Source organism: Natator depressus, chromosome 3 (assembly GCF_965152275.1).
Source record: "Natator depressus isolate rNatDep1 chromosome 3, rNatDep2.hap1, whole genome shotgun sequence".
NCBI lineage: Eukaryota > Metazoa > Chordata > Testudines > Cheloniidae > Natator > Natator depressus.
This window is the reverse complement of record NC_134236.1, coordinates 148,782,571-148,799,974: the sequence shown is the minus strand read 5'-3', so window position 1 is coordinate 148,799,974 and position 17,404 is coordinate 148,782,571. Positions and strand designations below refer to the sequence as shown.

General features: G+C 45.7%; 1 protein-coding gene across 1 annotated transcript in view; it reads left to right on the top strand.

Moving 5' to 3' along the window:
* The first annotated feature begins 1,415 nt into the window (after positions 1–1,415).
* Positions 1,416–17,404, top strand: part of ZNF318 (zinc finger protein 318) — a 36,637-nt gene continuing 20,648 nt past the window's right edge. Inside the window, exons 1-2 of the mRNA XM_074949032.1 lie at positions 1,416–1,751; positions 8,815–8,966. Of these exons, the coding sequence (XP_074805133.1) occupies positions 1,431–1,751; positions 8,815–8,966 (473 nt within the window). The 5' untranslated portion in view covers positions 1,416–1,430. The remainder of the gene's footprint in view (positions 1,752–8,814; positions 8,967–17,404) is intronic.

Below are 17,404 nucleotides of genomic sequence, written 5' to 3'. Positions count from 1 at the left end.
CAGAAACAGTTTAAAGGTGTGGCAGTTGGATGTAGTGTGCCATTAAGACTCAGTTTACCCCCTCTGCACATGTGCCTTGTTAAGGTGTCAGGGGACCAATAAGCCTGAAAACCTTTCTACAGCTACAGTTGTCTGATTCAAGTGTGCTCTGGGGCACGAAACCCCAGAAGTGGGCAAAATTTGAGCTGAGCTTGCAAAGACCTAGAGCCCTGCAAATCTGCAGATATCTACAGAACATGTTTGCAGAGCAGATGCGAACATGAATTTTGTATCCGTACAGGGCTCTACAAACACCATCCTTCAGATCCCAACCTGTTGTTAACCAAAGACTAAACCCATCTCAACTTCTAATCAACAAAGAAGGGCAGGGATTTAGAAAGTGGGGATTTCCACTGCAACATTAACTTGTCTGCTTTGACACAGGAAAATATGATTTGTCACACTAGATCAGGATAGCAGTCCCTCAGTCCAATGTCCTGTCTCTGAGAGTGACCAGTACCAGATGCTTCCAAAGAAGCTGCAAAAGAGCATGGACACGTATGGAATAATCTCCCCATAAAGGGAGTTTCTTCCTGACTCGGTTGTATAGTGATTGGCTTACACCTTGAGACAGGAAACTTGATATGCTTTCCAAACTTTTACAAAACTCTATCTAACGTAGCCAGGAGCATTCCCAACCCCCAGCTAGCTTGGTTTGAATCCCGTTAATCTCTTGGCCTCAGTGGTAGCTTTGGGCTCGGCATTCCACCGGTTAATTACACGCGTGTCAACATATTTGCTTCCAGCACATCTACATTTGGTGCGTCCCCGGTTCATGGCACGTGCCTCTGTTCCTGTAGCACGAGAGGGGGAGAGGGAGCCGGCCGCCTCCTCTCGACTGCTCGTTGTTGGCGAAGCCAGCGGTCTCCTCTCTGCACCGGGCGCTGGTCGCGGAGGGGCAGCTCTGCTTCTGAGCAGCTACAGGCCTCACCCCGCTCCGTCCCGACTTCGCTCCAAGGAGGGCCGCCTGCCCGCCAGCCCCGGAGCCCCCCGTCCCGGCCGCTTGGCAGCCGCGGCCGCACGCGAGGGGTTACAGCTCCCGCCCCCGGGCCGGCAGGCGCTGCAGGGCAGGATGCCGCCAGAGCGGGGGCTGGCGCCAATGCTGGGGGAGGCAGGGAAAAAGAGGCGCTGTCCCTAGCGGGAGGTGGGCGCTATAAGGCAGGGTCACCCGCGAAGCAGGGAGACGCTCCCGCCTGCCTTAGATCACGTGACCGGGGTTCGGGCGGCGCCATTTTGTTCGGGCGTCTGAGCGCGCCCCCTTCGTGACGGTGGTGGTGTCGGGGACGCGCACGCAAGGGGCCCCGCGGGCAGAGGAGGAGAACAGCGCCGGGAAACTGAACTGCGAGGCCTCCCGCCCGGCCCCTTGCACCACCACCACCACCACCGCCGCCATGTACCGCTCCAGCAGCGGCCGCTCCGGTCCGCCGCCCTCCTCCCACCGCTCCAAGGAGAGCAGCTCGTCGGGGTCCCGCAGCTCCCGCTCGGGTACCTCGGGGTCCGGGCCGGGCCCAGGCCGCGGCCGCCCCCCCTCCTCAGCTTCGCCGCCTCCCCCGTCCCGCCGCCACCGTTCCCCGTCCGGCCACCGCGCAGCCTCCCGCCGCTCCCCGTCCCCGCACCGCAGCAAGAGGCTGCCCTCCCCGCCGGGGGGAGCGGGGCCCGGGAGGAGCCGGGCCCGACGTGGGGGCGAGCATGGAGACAGCAGCAGTAGCCGGGTAATTACCCCTCAGGACACCCTCGGCTAGGCCCCGGGTAATTAGCCGCTCCGCCCCCTCCCCAGGCTGGGCGATTGCCCTGCGGATCGGACGGTCTGTGGTGTCCTAGCGCTGCCTGCTTAGCGCTGTGTACTTGTCCCCGCTCCCACTGTACCCTTCCCTCTTACTGGGGTAAGGACACCCTGTTCTGTATGTTTCTCACCTGTCCCACCATGCAGGGACAGCCGCAGCCAGGAAACTACTCCTGAATGCGCCATCTCCCTCATCTGATTTTTCGCAAATAACCTCGTTTGATTTCCACTCAGTAATACTGATTGTCCTGCTCCCCTGAAGTCTTTCTGATTCTTCCATGAAATAATCCGTTCGGAATCTGACACCTCGTTCCACAGAACAATATTTTTCCTGACTGACAGAGTCCGTGGGGATCAGTCCTGTGTTTTTAGAGAAGTGGACAGGATGGTCTAGTCAGTGAGTGGGGCACTGGAGTGGGTGTAGAGAACTGGCTCGATTTCAGATTCTGTCACTGACCTACAGTGTGACCATTCGTAAATCACGTAATTTCCTTGAGCCTCAGGTTCTCCATCTGTATGTAGAGTAAGGATAATCATTCTCACCTACTTTTGAGATCTACAAATTAAAAGCAGTTGGTTTTATTTACTAGGGGTCTTTCGCTTCTAATGTCTAATGATTTCTCCTTTCATCATTTGTCCCCATCCCAAATAATGCCCCTTTGATTTTCTCCCTTCAGGCTTTTATTCCTCTTCAGAGTTATAGCTGGCCAGAAACCTTAGCTATTTCAGCTAAGAATCAAAGATCAAACTATCTTTTAGCTAAGCAAAGGCTCCTATGGGTAAAATAGAATATTTAACTAATGGGATTAGTTTGACCATTTAACAGAATCTTGTACTTATAGATCATTTATATGTGCAGAATGCAGAGAACTTTCTAAATCAAATGTCTAATAAACATTAAGTTTAAGTTCTTCCTGTTGATATAGAGAGCCAGTTAGTGGTTCATCAGATTCATTCTCTGAAAGTTGTTTAATATGTTTTTAAAACTTCTCATCTCAGCCTAAACAAAATATTCAGATTTGTGCATGTAAAACCCTGTTTTTAAAATTCTATTTCTGATGTGAATATCTTTACTGTCTGGTACTGTGATTGTATAAGGAGTATTCTATATAGTAAATAGTAGATTATCTATGAATATGCTTTGCAGTAAGAAAGGGGTTTTTGTCTTGAACTGTCTAAGAGCTTCTCAATGTGGAGAATTATTCTGGAATAGCTATTCCTGATTAACTCCATGTGTGGATGCCCTTATTCAGGAATGAGTGCGTTTTTCCATATTAGCTTTATCCACTGGGTTTGACAGCAGTCCAGTGGATTAAGATAATTTAGAAAAAGGCACTCTTATTCCAAAATAAGAGCATCTGCACATGTAGTTAATCAGGAATACTTAATCCATTTTAAATTCATACCCTACCTTACTCCAGATTTTCTTGGGTAGACAAGCCCTTAGTTAATAATATACTTGCAGAAGAGATTCCCAAATGATTGTAGCCTAGCACCAGCTCTGCTAGTAAAGTTAATAATTGCTTTTATTATTCTGAGAGCTCTAAAATCCATATGCTTACTCAATTTGTCTTTACACTTGCTATGTGTCTTGGGGGTGCTGGGTAGTGTTAATGCTCCAATTTTGGAGTCATTTGAGTAAGGGGTTCATGAGGTATAGCCTTCCTCCCCAACTGATCGCAGTCACTCAGCATTTTTCTCAGCTTGGGCATAGCACCCACTGCCCCTTTGGAGAAGCAATACTGGGAAAAAACGGTATTGACCTTAGATTTCTGGATCTAGAGATTGGCAAACTGCAGAACCAAAGAAATTGAAATGTGCATTTGCAGCTAGACTAGGGCTCTATTGAAGTAAGAGGGTTTCTAGGCAAGCTATTGCCGCAGTGACTGAGTGGCTCAAGACGATATGCTGTGGTCAGTGACCCAGAGCTCACCTGTGCACTGAGTTTGAGCCCTACACTTGATAGTTTTCATAGCATTGTGTACATTCCTTGCTCTCTTCCTGCATTCTGCAAGGGCTCATTTTGGAAGTTTTGCCCTGAGGCCAAAACTTCTGATTTAAAAATTATATTTTTTGAGAGTGCTCTAAAATTCACATGCATACGCTCATTTAAATTTAGGTGTGTTCTCAAGAAAATTAGCATTGATCAAACAGAGAAAAGATGAAAGACAGGATAATGTGCTCACACTCAAAGTTCCATTGTTCAGGAAGCATGATCAAAGGAAAGCAAGTCGCTGGGTCATTTGGTCAGGGCTTTTTCCTAATACAGAGTCCCCCTAACATGAGCTGTTCATAAAGTTTTCAGATCCTTATAACCTGTTGGTGCAGACCAAGGAAATAAGGGGGGGTTATAGCATTGAGGGGGAATGTGGGGACGTTGTTAGAGCGGTGTGGGAATGTGGAGATTGAGAGAGGGTGTTAGGAGGGAGATGGGAGAGAGGGGTTTGGGGCTGCAGTGAGGAGAGGGTGGGTTATGGGGTGGGGAATAAATGGCAAAGGGAGAGGGGTTGGGAGGCTGAGAGGGAGCATTGGGGTGAGTGGCAAGTGGAATTGGGGGATTAGGATGGTGGAGCAGTTTGAGCCATTCTTCCTATGTCCCTCTGCCCCAGTGTGTAAGCCAAGATCAGGGGGCCCTTCCCCTTGTGAGGGTGAACCCCTCTCCCTGCCCTGTTGTGAGCTGGGATCTGGGGTCTTTCCCTTGGGGGTGTGGATCTGAGCCCCTCTCCCCTCTGTGAGCCTAAAGGTTGAGGGAGGCAATGAGAACACCTGCTGAGTTGAACGGAGCAGGTCACAAATCTCAGAGTGATTGTTTCAGGCTGTATTCATCTCCACTGATTGTACTTATTCATTTGAGATGTTCTCAGCTGAATATGCTTCTTTATACTTCTCTAAGGCTATGTGTACGCTAGCACTTTTTTGGTAAAACTTTTGTTGGTCGGGTGTGAAAAAACACACTCCTGATCGACATAAGTTTCACCAATAAAAGCATTGGCACGGACAGTGCTATGTCGTCGGGAGATGCTCTCCCACCAACATAGCTACCGCCACTCGGGGGGTTGTTTGATTATGCTGACAGGATTGCTCTCTCCCATCAGTATAGAGTGGCTACACAGGAGACCTTACAGCAGTGCAGCTGTGCCACTGTAAGGTCTGTAGAGTAGACATAGCTTAAGATTCCCATGCTGTAGATGGCTTTGTAGATCTCCTTCCCCATACATTAGAACTAGATATGGGAAACTGCATCTCCAGTTTCCTGCCCCTTTCTGTGCCCAGCATTCCTGGCAGCCCACCACCTCCCTACCAGCTCTCCAAGCTTAGCAGGAGCGTGGAGTGAGAAGGCTTTACATGATATCGTTGGCAGGGGAGGGAGGTGGAGATGAGCCTCAAAGCAGTGGGGGATATGTGAGTAATCAGAGCAATGGGTGTAAGGGAGAGACTGTTGGAGGAGTTGGAGCTCTGTTGGAGCAATCTGTGGGTCTCTTACACAGTGAATGGAATATAGGCAGTTGCAGCAGTGAGAAAATGAGGGGTGTTGGAACAGTATATTGAAAAATGGGATGGAAAGCAGGAGTTCTGAGCTGTGCAATGGGGAATGTTAGGGGACTTCTCTGTTTTCCCCAAAACCCCCTATGTCCATGCCCCCCATGTCTGTCCCAACTGACTCCATGCTTGTCCCTGCACTCTTCTTGCATCCTCGTCACAGCTCCTCAAACTGCAGGTCCTTTGCTGACCCTTTCTTTTCTGCGGGGAGGAAGGACCAAGCCTTTGTGGATAGGCAGAGAGAGGGAAGACCAAGACAAGATGCAGGGCAGTGAAGGGATTAATGTGCAGCCAGTGCATTCTGTGGCTGGAGGAATCATGGCTAAGGAGCCTGGGGCAATGGAGGGGGAGAGATGGGCTGTGGTACATGGGGGTGCCGAGAAACTATTATTTTTAAAACCCAAGGCAATTAAATGCCCAAAAATATAAACACAAGAGTTAAGGTTGCCCAGTGATGCCTCATGCCCTTCCAGAACAAGGAGAGTGGCTAAACTTAAAACTGAAAACCAGACAATGAAGAGTTAAGGTAATGCAAACTTAAACCTCTGGAAACCAGGAAATACTAAGTTAAGGTACATCTTATCCCCATTACACATCTTTACTTCTGCCCTCTGAGCAATGTCCCCCCATGGCAGTAACATATACTCGCACTGTACCCTTCAGGTGCTACAGAACACTTTGGGACCAGAGCACATGAGCACTACAGGACAAAGTCCCAACACCTCTTTGTTAAGGCAAAACTCGGGTTTAGGACAGGTATAGCAATCGGGAGCTGTCTTCACCAGGCCTACACTGAAACACTAAGTCTATGCCATACAACTCAACTCACCGCCCCGCCCCGCCCCACTTGCTAAATGTGGTCCCGCAACACCCTTGCCCTGAGGATTCTTTCTGACACATTGCCTTCACTTACCCCTCTCGGTAAGCCCTGGAGAATGCTATCATCTATTCTATCAGACCATTGAGAATGCCCATGGGAAGAAGATGCCCTTGTGCGTGTTTACTGACATCCTGCAAAACTCATTGCAGAAATCAGGTGTGTTTCATCCTTCAAAGTATACAGCCACCTCTCATCATATCGCAGTAACAGCTCTGTCTCACTGCTCCAACAAAACCCTCCATCATTTAGTACAACTACACATAACGCAGTGAAGGCAATTGGAGTGCATGCAGATAAATGCTGGAATTCAAATCTGTGCTATGTAACAGAAACAGTGGCATATTCTCTTAAAACTTCCTTGTCTGCTTATTATGGCATCTCCCTTACTGAACCATTCCCAATGAGTGTTGCTAGCTCTCAGGGTCAGAGTCAAGGTAGTGTAGTGCAGGTGGCATATACCATAACTTTTTTATGTCCTGATTTTCTGATTTTTAAGTTTAGTCATCACTCCATCTTCTGGAATGCCTCACTGGGCAACCTTAACTCTGTGTTAATGAAGTTCTTGGGTATTTAGTGTTCTAGGGGGAAGTCAACAAAGATAACTCACTCAGACCTTGCCTACTTAGATACACTGAGAGTTTTTTTTTTTTTTTTTTTTTTTTTTAAACTCTAGCACAACTGTCAAGTTGCAGTGGGGGAGATTTAGGTTGAATATTAGGAAAAACTTTTTCACTAGGAGGGTGGTGAAACACTGGAATGCGTTACCTGGGGAGGTGGTGGGATCTCCTTCCTTAGAAGTTTTTAAGGTCAGGCTTGACAAAGCCCTGGCTGGGATGATTTAATTGGGGATCGGCCCTGCTTTGAGCAGGGGGTTGGACTAGATGACCTCCTGAGGTCCCTTCCAATCCTGATATTCTATGATTCTAGTGGTAACAATGTGGGTAATGCTAATGTACATGAGTCGGTTGTGGCCATTGGCACTTTTAACACTGTGGTGTTTATACCTGCTGTAAGTAGGGTTAGACAACAAGGAAGGTGTTGAAAACGCCAGTAGATAAAGCAGCTTTGTTTTCACTAAGGTTCACATTGGTACTGCTCTGATAGAGCTGCACTAGCAACATGTGGAAATTTCTGCTGAGAAACCCCAGTGCAGGTGCTGCTCAGTCCTGGGGATAGGAAGGTGATTGTGCCCTTCAACAGCAATCCTTCAGCCATTCAATTTGTTGATGGGCTTTGGAAGATCTTCCTGCCCACTCTTCAGATAGAATAGCGATTGCAATCCAAGGCTTTGTTTTGAACGTGGTCTTCAGGGCTCCATCAAATAATAGGTGGCTTGTTGAGGAGCTGGAAATAGTATTGTCTCTTACAAAACAACACAGAATGGGTACAGTGTGTTTGATAAAAAGAAATGTGTGCTGTACTTCTTACTCCAGACTAGTGCATCTTCCTTCCCTTACAGAAGTAATGTGTTTTGGGGAGACATTACAGCTTCTCATCTCTAACCCATCACGAGTGTTCAGTATCTTGAACTGACCAGCTCATGTAGATTAACCGTCCTATGTAATAGCAGAGCTCCTTCATGTAGGGCAGTGGTTACCTTTCCAGAGAACTGTACCCCTTTCATGAGTCTGATTTCAGCTCTGGGCAGCAGAGCTCGGGCTTCAGTTTGAGCCGTGGGCAGTGGGGCTTGGGCTTCTGCATGTATCTTAGCTTTGGGGGCCCCTGCTTGCCACCTGCTAATGCTGGCCCAGCACTTGTGACTCTCTCTAAACTCATCCTGTGACACCCCCCCCCCCCCCGCCCCGGTGTTCCCACCCCCAGGTTGAGAAACTTTGATATAGTATATAGAGCAGTGTAAACAGGTCATTGTCTGTATGAAAATTTTAGTTTGTACTGACTTCACTACTGCTTTTTATGTAGTCTGCTGTAAAACTAGGCAAATATCTAGATCAGTTGATGTACCTCCAGGGGAATGCGTACCCCTGGTTGAGAACTACTGATGTAGAGCATTCATTTACTACTGAGTCAAGTAGCAGAGCCCCTTCTGGAACACTTTCCAGTTTTGGTAATGGGCTTTGTCACTGTCGTTGACCCAGGCTCTCGTTAAGCCAAGAGGACCTGCCCAGTAAGTGTATCTGCTATAGGTGCACAAAAATTCCTTGGCACTGCAGGGTACGCAATTCATACAGTTGGCTGTCCCCAACCAAGAGGGGAGCACAACAGCAGCTTTGGAATTTCTTGAACAACTTTTTTCCTCTTCTTCCTCTCTGTTGTTCTACCTCCAGAAGTGCAGTTCTTCAAAAGGTATTTTCAAGTTTAAAAGTTCCTGTGGAGCTAGTGTAAATACAGAGTGATTGTTAGTTGCATGTAGGATTAGAAGTAACTACACTCAGTCCCTTTTCTTTTTTTAAGTTGCATAGTAATTTATATAAATGGAGAAGATGTACAATTAATTTATTTCTTACGATCCCTGCCCCCAAGTCTAATATGATGAGGTGGACAGACTCAGATGCCTGTCTTGTGGTTGAGGGGACAGTCCTGTGCTGGGCTTTCATTCTCTCTTCAATTACAGAGACGTTCTCCGAGCCTCCGTTCTGAGTCTTCACTGGAGCAGAGTTTGCGGATCACTGTTGGTAATGACCGGTATTGCATTGACACACCAGAGCGAAGGAGGCTGCCTGAACGACTGGGCTCACCAGTTGATAACCTCAGTGACATGGACAGGTATGGTTCTCTGCAGACTGGGATCCCATAGAGTGAGACTAAGGCTTAGCTCCCCAGGTTCTTTAAGCAATTTTTTTGGAATGCCCTACTTGCTTGAGCCATAGAAAAGCCCAGATAACAGCCCTAGAGTGAAATGGGTGTTCTAGCTGGGAAAAAGCTGTTGCAGTGTCTGGAAGCTGTATGGAGTGCGCATCAAGATGTAAAAGCAGCCTTTGGGAATTGGGCAAGAGGCCATGCTTTGTTGCTAGGACATTGAGAAGGAGAGTGTCTCACACAGGACAAAAATTCAGTGAAGTGCTAGGATTTCAAAAGCCCCACTGATGGGACTTGGAGACAAGTACACCTAGTTAAGAGATTTACTGGAAGTGATAGATAGTACTGTGAGGAGCATGGTATAAATATAGATAGACATCTATATTTTAAAAGTGTCTGTTACAGAAAAGCAGGTGAAACTGGGCAGAGGAAATAAAGAACTAATACTCAAAGCTTGAATCGTCTTTTCCCCACTGAAATTGTTATCTGCTTTGACATAGGAACACAGTAGGTCAGAGATGGAAAAGACTTTACATAGAGTCTGTGCCCCTCATAATCATCATCACTGCAGCCACTTGTGTCTTCAGGTGAGGGGGTTAAGCAGCAGGTGCAGAGGAGGCACTGAAACATCCTCTTTTCATGCAAATACCCCAACAGTAGTAGCACAAAGGAGGGGAACTGAGCAGAATTCTTTCATTATGTTTCCTGTCTCTAGAAGCATATCAGCTCTTTAAAGTTGTTATGTTCCAGCAGGTGCAGTAATTAAAATGAGGGTTTAGTTGATAATACTATCACTTTTAAGCTTTCTGCTCAATTCTCTTGTAATCAGTGTTTCATCTGTAAATCCCCTTTGCAGGGTACTAGTTTTCCAGCCAGAACTGGTGCACGTACACAGGGGATAGCAGCATGTACTGGAGGCGGAGGGAAATGATACAAAAGAGAAATGTGAGCATAGCCACAACTTTAAGGCTTGTCCTTATTTGCCTGTTGGGGCTTCCCCACTGCTTTCTTTTCTCCAGTAGGTGTATATATATCATGTTTTGTGGTCATGATTTAGGGTTAGAAGTGGCCTAGTTTATTTTAATGTAAAAGTGAAAATGCTCTGCTGGGAGGGACATTACCTCCCTCAGACAAATTAACAGCTTTCACTTTGACTCCCTGATAAAGCTTTGTTATTAATTTGAAATGGTAAAAGAAGTAGTGAGGAACATGGGGCTAAAAAAGTATGAAAAGCAACAGCTAAACCAGACTAAGATAAGGAGGAGAAAGGGAGATAATATAAACTTACATTCTTATTTGAATGCTTTCCCATATCTATCCACTGTTGGCATACATGAACCTCATGTACTCCAGTTCAAATTCTTTTGGTCAGCAGCCTCTGGGCTGCATCTGTGCCCTGAGTGTCCTCATGCCTCCCACATCCCACCTGAGGGCATAAAGGGCACAGTGACCCTAGCTGTATCTTAGATATCCTCCCCCCAGCTACAAGTCAGAGTCAGAACTTGTAGTGTCCAAATTTCTTGGTTACTGTGTGGTCTATGCATTGTATTGTACATAGTTTGGTACTTAATAGTTACTTGAGTTAGCTTTAGAGTTTCTGATCGATTTCTTCCTTCAAAAGGAGAAAGTCAAGTCAGTAAAGGATACCATTATCCAAGACGTATTCATTAAGTGGGGTCATCCATAGACCTCTTTGCCACTAACGAGAACAAGAAGTGCCACAAGATCTGCTCCAGAGATGGGCATAGTCAGAGTCTGATGCATTCCTGATCCCCTGGCCCTCGGACGTAATTAATGTTTACTCTGATATTTTATTGATCCCAAGAACTCTCGGAGAAACTCAGGCAGGACTCTCACATTGGTCATGATGGCATCAGCATGGCTGAGGCAGCTCTGGCTCTCGGACATGATGAATCTCTCCATTCAACCTCCAGTCCAGTTTAGTCTGATGTGATATCCCAAAGATGAGGATAGATTCTTCATCCAGATCCACCTTCTGGCACCTCACAGCCTGAATGCTGTCTGGTTAACATCCCTGGAAAGGACCTGTATCTCTTAAGTACAAAACATCCTTATCCATAGTAGAAAGGACTCTGACACTTACTTACACAGCCAAGTGGCAAAGATTCACTATACGCTCAGCAGCATCAGTTGACTCCATTTAGCACCTGGAATACCTTCTGTGCTTAACTCAAATAACGCAGAGTTCTTTCTCTTAGGGGCCACCTGGCAGCCATCTCAGCTTTCCACCATCCAATTCAGGGATATTCCATATTTTTACATCCTACAGTATCAAGGTTCCTGAAAGACCCTATGGAATTATATCTTCTAGTCTGAAAGCTTCCCCCTTGTTGGGATCTCAACATTATACTGATAGGTTTAAAGGGTCCACCCTTTGAGCATTCTGCCTACAAGTTCCCTGTTTTTTCATAAAGATAGTAATTTTGAGACTTCACCCAAAATTCTTGCCCAAGTACTCTGTAAATTCCATGTCAACCACATAATACATCTGCCTGTTTTCTTTTCAGAGCCACATTCCAGCAAAGGGAAGACTAAACTTTACACCTAGATGTTTGTAGGGCACTTTCCTATTGGAACAGGACTCAGAGCTGTGAAATAACCTGAGGAGGAGTGGGTGGGAAGAGGCGGAGGAAAGAAAGCCAGGGCAGTTGGACCCCACTCCCCTGGGGGGTGAGATGCCCTGGGTGTCTTCCCCCCCATTCCCGGCGGGGAATGGGGAGGCGAGAAGCCCTGGGTGGCTTCCCCCGGGGAGGCGAGGGGCGGGGGCAACACACCTGGTGAGGGGACACAGCACTGACCCAAGGAGGGTAGTGTGGATATGCACCACTGCAGTAATTACTGCGGTGGCTGTAAGTCGACCTAATATAGGTCTACTTAAGTTTCTAGAGTAGACATGCCCTAAATCGTTTTTGGAATCCCCTACCCCCAGATTATTTGTAGTTTAGGGAGGTAGAGTAAAAGGTCAGACCATATCCACACACAGACTCTCTAGCTGGATTTCTACAGTCATTAAGTTGTGCTATGAAGTAACCAACTTAGATCTGCCATTGAGTGTTACAGCACATTCCACTAGAGCTCAGGCAGTTTCTTTAGCTTGTTTGAGAAATGTTCAGTACAAGAGATACATAGGGGAGCTACCTGGGGTTCACCATTACTTTGTGGTAGAAGCATCAAGATCTGATCCCCATTTTGGTACGGCTGTCTTATAATCATTGTTTACGTAGGCTCCTAGCGCCCACCTACTGTGATCTAAGTCAGGGGTTCTCAACCTTTTTCTTTCTGAGCCCCCCCCCCCCCCCCCGCTATAAAAGCTCTGTGGCCCACCTGTGCCACAACAACTGTTTTCTGCATATAAATATTATTAGGGAGTAGCAAGCCGGGCAATTGCCTGGGGCCCCACGCCAGAGGGGCCCCCGTGAAGCTAAGTTGCTCAGGCTTCTGCTTCAGCCCTGGGTGGTGGAGCTCAGGGCCCCGGGCTTCAGTCCTGGGTGGCAGGGCTTAGGCTTTCTGCCCTGGGCCCCGGCAAGTCTAACACTGATCCTGCTTGGTGGACCCCCCTGAAACCTGCTCACAGCCCCCCAGGGGGCCCTGGACCCCTAGTTGAGAACCACTGCTCTAGGTCTCTGCTAGTGAGTCACCAACAGTGGAATATATATGGATAAACACTCAAACATAAGAATAACCATACTGGGTCAGACCAATGGTCCATCTAGCCCAATATCCTGTCTTCTGACAGTGGTCGGTGCCAAGTGCTTCAGAGGGAATTAACAGAACAGGGTAGTTATCGAATGATCCATCCCCTGTTGTCCAGTCCTAGCTTCTGGTGTCTCAGAAGCATGGGGTTATGTCCCTGACCGTCTTGGCTAGTAAACACAGATGAACCTATCTAATTCTTTTTTGAAACCAGTTATATTTTCGGCCATCACAACGTTGCCTAGTAACGAGTTCCACAGGTTGACTGTGCATTGTCTAAAGAAGTACTTCCTTATGATCGTTTTAAAGGTGTTGCCTATTTATTTCGTTGCGTGACCCTTGGTTTTTGTGGTTTATGAAGGGGTAAATAACACTTTTGTCACACCATTCATGATATTATAGACCGGTATAATATCCCCGTTAGTTGTCTCTTTTCTAAGATGAACAGTCCCATTCTTTTTAATTGTTTCTCATATGGAAGCTGTTCCATACCCCTAGTCATTGTTGCCCTTCTCTGGACTTTTTCCAATTCTAATATACTTTTTTGAGATGGGGTGACCAGAATTCCATACAGTACTCATAGTATGAGCATACTGTAGATTTATATAATGGCATTAAGATATTTTCTGTCTTATTATCTATCCCTTTCCTAATGGTTCCTAACATTCTGTTAGCTTTTTTGACTACCATTGCACATTGAGCATATGTTCTTGGAGAACTGTCCACAATGACTCCAAGATCTCTTTCATGAATGGTAACATCTAATTTCAACTCCATCACTTTGTTTGTATGGTTGAGATTGTTTTCCAGCATGCATTACTTTGCATTTATCAACATTGAATTTCATCTGCAATTTTGGTTGCTAAGTCACCCAGTTTTTTGGGATTCCTTTGTAACTTTTCACATTCAGCTTTGAATTTAACTATCTTGAGTAATTTTGTATCATTGACAGATTTTTTCCATATAAGTGTGAACCCCTTTTCCAGATCATCTATGAATATTTTGAACAGCACAGGTCCCAAGGGGGCATTGCTATTTACCTATCTCTACTGTGAAAACTGACCATTTATTTCTGTCCTTTGTTTCCTATCTTTAAGCCAGTTACCACCAGTCCACGAGAAGAGCTTTCCTTTTATCCCATGACTGCTTGCTTTGCTTAAGAACCTTTGGTGAGGGACCATATCAAAGGCAAAGTAACTGTTACTTACCTTACAGTAGCTGTGGCTGTTTAGGATGCACTGTCCACAAATATTCCATGATCCATCATCCTCCTCCTCACTACTGGGGAATCCTGTAATCCCTGGATTCTTTATTGGTGAAGGAACAGAGGTGCGGTTGGGGTTGCCTCACCATTTATGCTCTCAGGATGGGAGGCTTGTGGACACTCAGGGCACAGGTGCAGTCCCAATGGAAACTGCTGGCCAAGTGTGTGGGATGCAGGCACACCCACAATGGAATGTATATTGACAGCATGTTTTGAAGAACCAGAGTTACTGTAGGATAAGCAATCGTTTCATATATCCCCAGCCCTGTACACAGGTGTGTTATATCCTTTGCTCTCCAGTGTGGCTGTCTTCTAAATCCATGTTTCTTTGCTGTCCAGAGTGTATTTTTGGTGCCTTTGCTAATTATACCGATGACACAATTTCATCTCCATCCCCTCTGAGATATCATTAAATGTTCCCCTTAAGTTGGCTGCTATAATCAGAGTTCATAAGGATTGTTGATTGCTACTTGGCTAGTGAGAGTGACATAGTTAATTGCAGAAAAAAATCAGCTGAAGGTATTTTGTAATGCGCATCAGTTACTCCCCATGACATTTTCATGCATTTTTTCTGGGTGTAGTGAGATCTCAGGAATAGGAGGGGGTGGTACTGAAAAGGTGTTTCCTGAAAGTGAAGAATAAGTTAGTCAGCTGTGCCCTGTAGTGGTGAAAGTACCAGCTTTTATCTGTGTGCGAGTTATTTTCAGTTACTGTGGTATAAATATTTTGATGCTTATTTTGTGTATGTTGCCAGAAGCCAAAGCTAGAAACGTGATCATGTAGTTAACTTGGGTGCGTTCTGCTTTAGGATACAGTAGAACTTTGTTAATTCCTACTTCCACCTTAACTCTGATCCAAAGACAGCGCTAGTTAACTTTTTCAGTATATATCCATCACTAAATTTGTATGTCTCTGACTTGGCGGGGGGGGAGGGATAGCTCAGTGATTTGAGCATTGGCCTGCTAAACCCAGGGTTGTGAGTTCAATCCTTGAGGGGGCCATATGGGGTAAAAATTGGGGATTGGTCCTGCTTTGAGGAGGGGGTTGGACTAGATGACCTCCTGAGGTCCCTTCCAACCCTGATATTCTATGATTCTATGCAAAGCATCCAGTCAGTGACCTATGAAGTGTGTTGAGAATTGTCTTGTGGCTCAGAGTTGAATTGCTGGCATGAGGAAGATGAATTTTCACATATCAGTGTTGTTGTTAACAATGTATAAACTGTAAGAGGAATAGAATACTTATGCAGACTACCTTATCTAATAATTTCCAGTCATTTTAATGCTTAGGATTTTTAATGGTAATGATTTGTTTGATGTCTTTAGAGATGGGAGTATATTTACTGTAATTCTGATTCTTTGAAGGTGTCTTTTTGGCAAGAATCACATGCATTCACCTATCACATCTCCGATTTCTGGAATTTTTTGAACAGGAGATGATATGCTTGGGGTTTCATCCTCTAGACAATCATCTATCCATTGTCCATCCCTTATGTGGCATGTTGATTACTTGAGGGAGGTTTTTTCCCTATTCTTTTTGTTTCATTAGAGGCTTACAGGGCACTTTTGTTTCCTGCTGTTGAAAGGAACTAGCTAGAATGTTTGGGTACCTGAAGTTGAACCATGCTCAGTATGACAGACCCCTCAAGCTACCCTACATGCGCTTCAGAAGGTCAAAAGTATTGAGAGATGGGAATTTCCTATGACTCCAGTGCATGTAATGTATGAGAATCCTGCAAGATGAATTCTTCAGAGAAGCAAAATTACAGGGCAAGTAAATTCCCAAATAAGTTAGTTGCCTTTTAATATTTCTATTTAAAAACTACCCAATACATGAGACTTTTAGAGCTACCTCTCCTGAAAGTTTGAACTGTTAAGTCTTTTATAGGAGAGGGATCCAAAGCAGTTAGACACCAGCCCTAAATTTCTCTAAGGGGTCACATGTCAGACTTGCATAAAAAAAGTACTCTAGAACTTAGGCTAACATCAGTATTTGTTTCCATGCTCAGTGAGGATTTAAATAACACTTAATTGAAACCTGAACAAAACCTTAATGCCACTGAAGAAATAGTTGCTTCTGACCTGTCCATATTAGAGAAGACTATTCTCACATGCAGCTCTTGGGAGGAAGTTCTGGATTCCCCAGACTCTTGTTCCAGTTTCATTTTGCTTCCAGCGTTCTTGCCGAAATATCATAATTTCACTGTGTTAAATACTGATCTATATAGTAAAAGCTGTAATTAGCAGTGTTTTTCAAGAAGTCCAGTACAGGCATCATTTTTATGTACTGTGAAAATGTTCCATCTTCCCAGTAAGAAGAAAATGGGGAAATCAGGGGAAAGCTTAACAGGTACTTACTAGGTAGAAGAGATAGAGATACATCCAGCAGCTGCCAGTTGCAAAATGGCCACTTCAGGACTGCAGCTGCTTGGCTCTGTTAAAGGCCGATCCCAGAAAGGCATACTGGGGGAAAAACATTCTTAAAGAGGGCATCCCTGCACTAGGGAGTGTTAGTAGGGAGCAGTCTCCAAAGAAGGTGCTGATTTGGTGTTGTACTAACTATCAACATATCATATCATATATACTCTTCCCATCTAAACTGAGGCTAGCACAAAGGAGTGATTTTCTTACATAGAATCATAGAATCATAGAATATCAGGGTTGGAAGGGACCTCAGGAGGTCATCTAGTCCAACCCCCTGCTCAAAGCAGGACCAATCCCCAACTAAATCATCTCAGCCAGGGCTTTGTCAAGCCTGACCTTAAAAACTTCTAAGGAAGGAGATTCTACCACCTCCCTAGGTAACGCATTCCAGTGTTTCACCACCCTCTTAGTGAAAAAGTTTTTCCTAATATCCAACCTAAACCTCCCCCACTGCAACTTGAGACCATTACTCCTTGTCCTGTCATCTTCTACCACTGAGAATAGTCTAGAACCATCCTCTTTGGAACCACCTCTCAGGTAGTTGAAAGCAGCTATCAAATCCCCCCTCATTCTTCTCTTCTGCAGACTAAACAATCCCAGTTCCCTCAGCCTCTCCTCATAAGTCATGTGTTCCAGACCCTTAATCATTTTTGTTGCCCTTCGCTGGACTCTCTCCAATTTATCCACATCCTTCTTGTAGTGTGGGGCCCAAAACTGGACACAGTACTCCAGATGAGGCCTCACCAATGTCAAATAGAGGGGAACGATCACGTCCCTCGATCTGCTCGCTATGCCCCTACTTATACATCCCAAAATGCCATTGGCCTTCTTGGCAACAAGGGCACACTGCTGACTCATATCCAGCTTCTCGTCCACTGTAACCCCCAGGTCCTTTTCCGCAGAACTGCTGCCTAGCCATTCGGTCCCTAGTCTGTAGCTGTGCATTGGGTTCTTCCATCCTAAGTGCAGGACCCTGCACTTATCCTTATTGAACCTCATCAGGT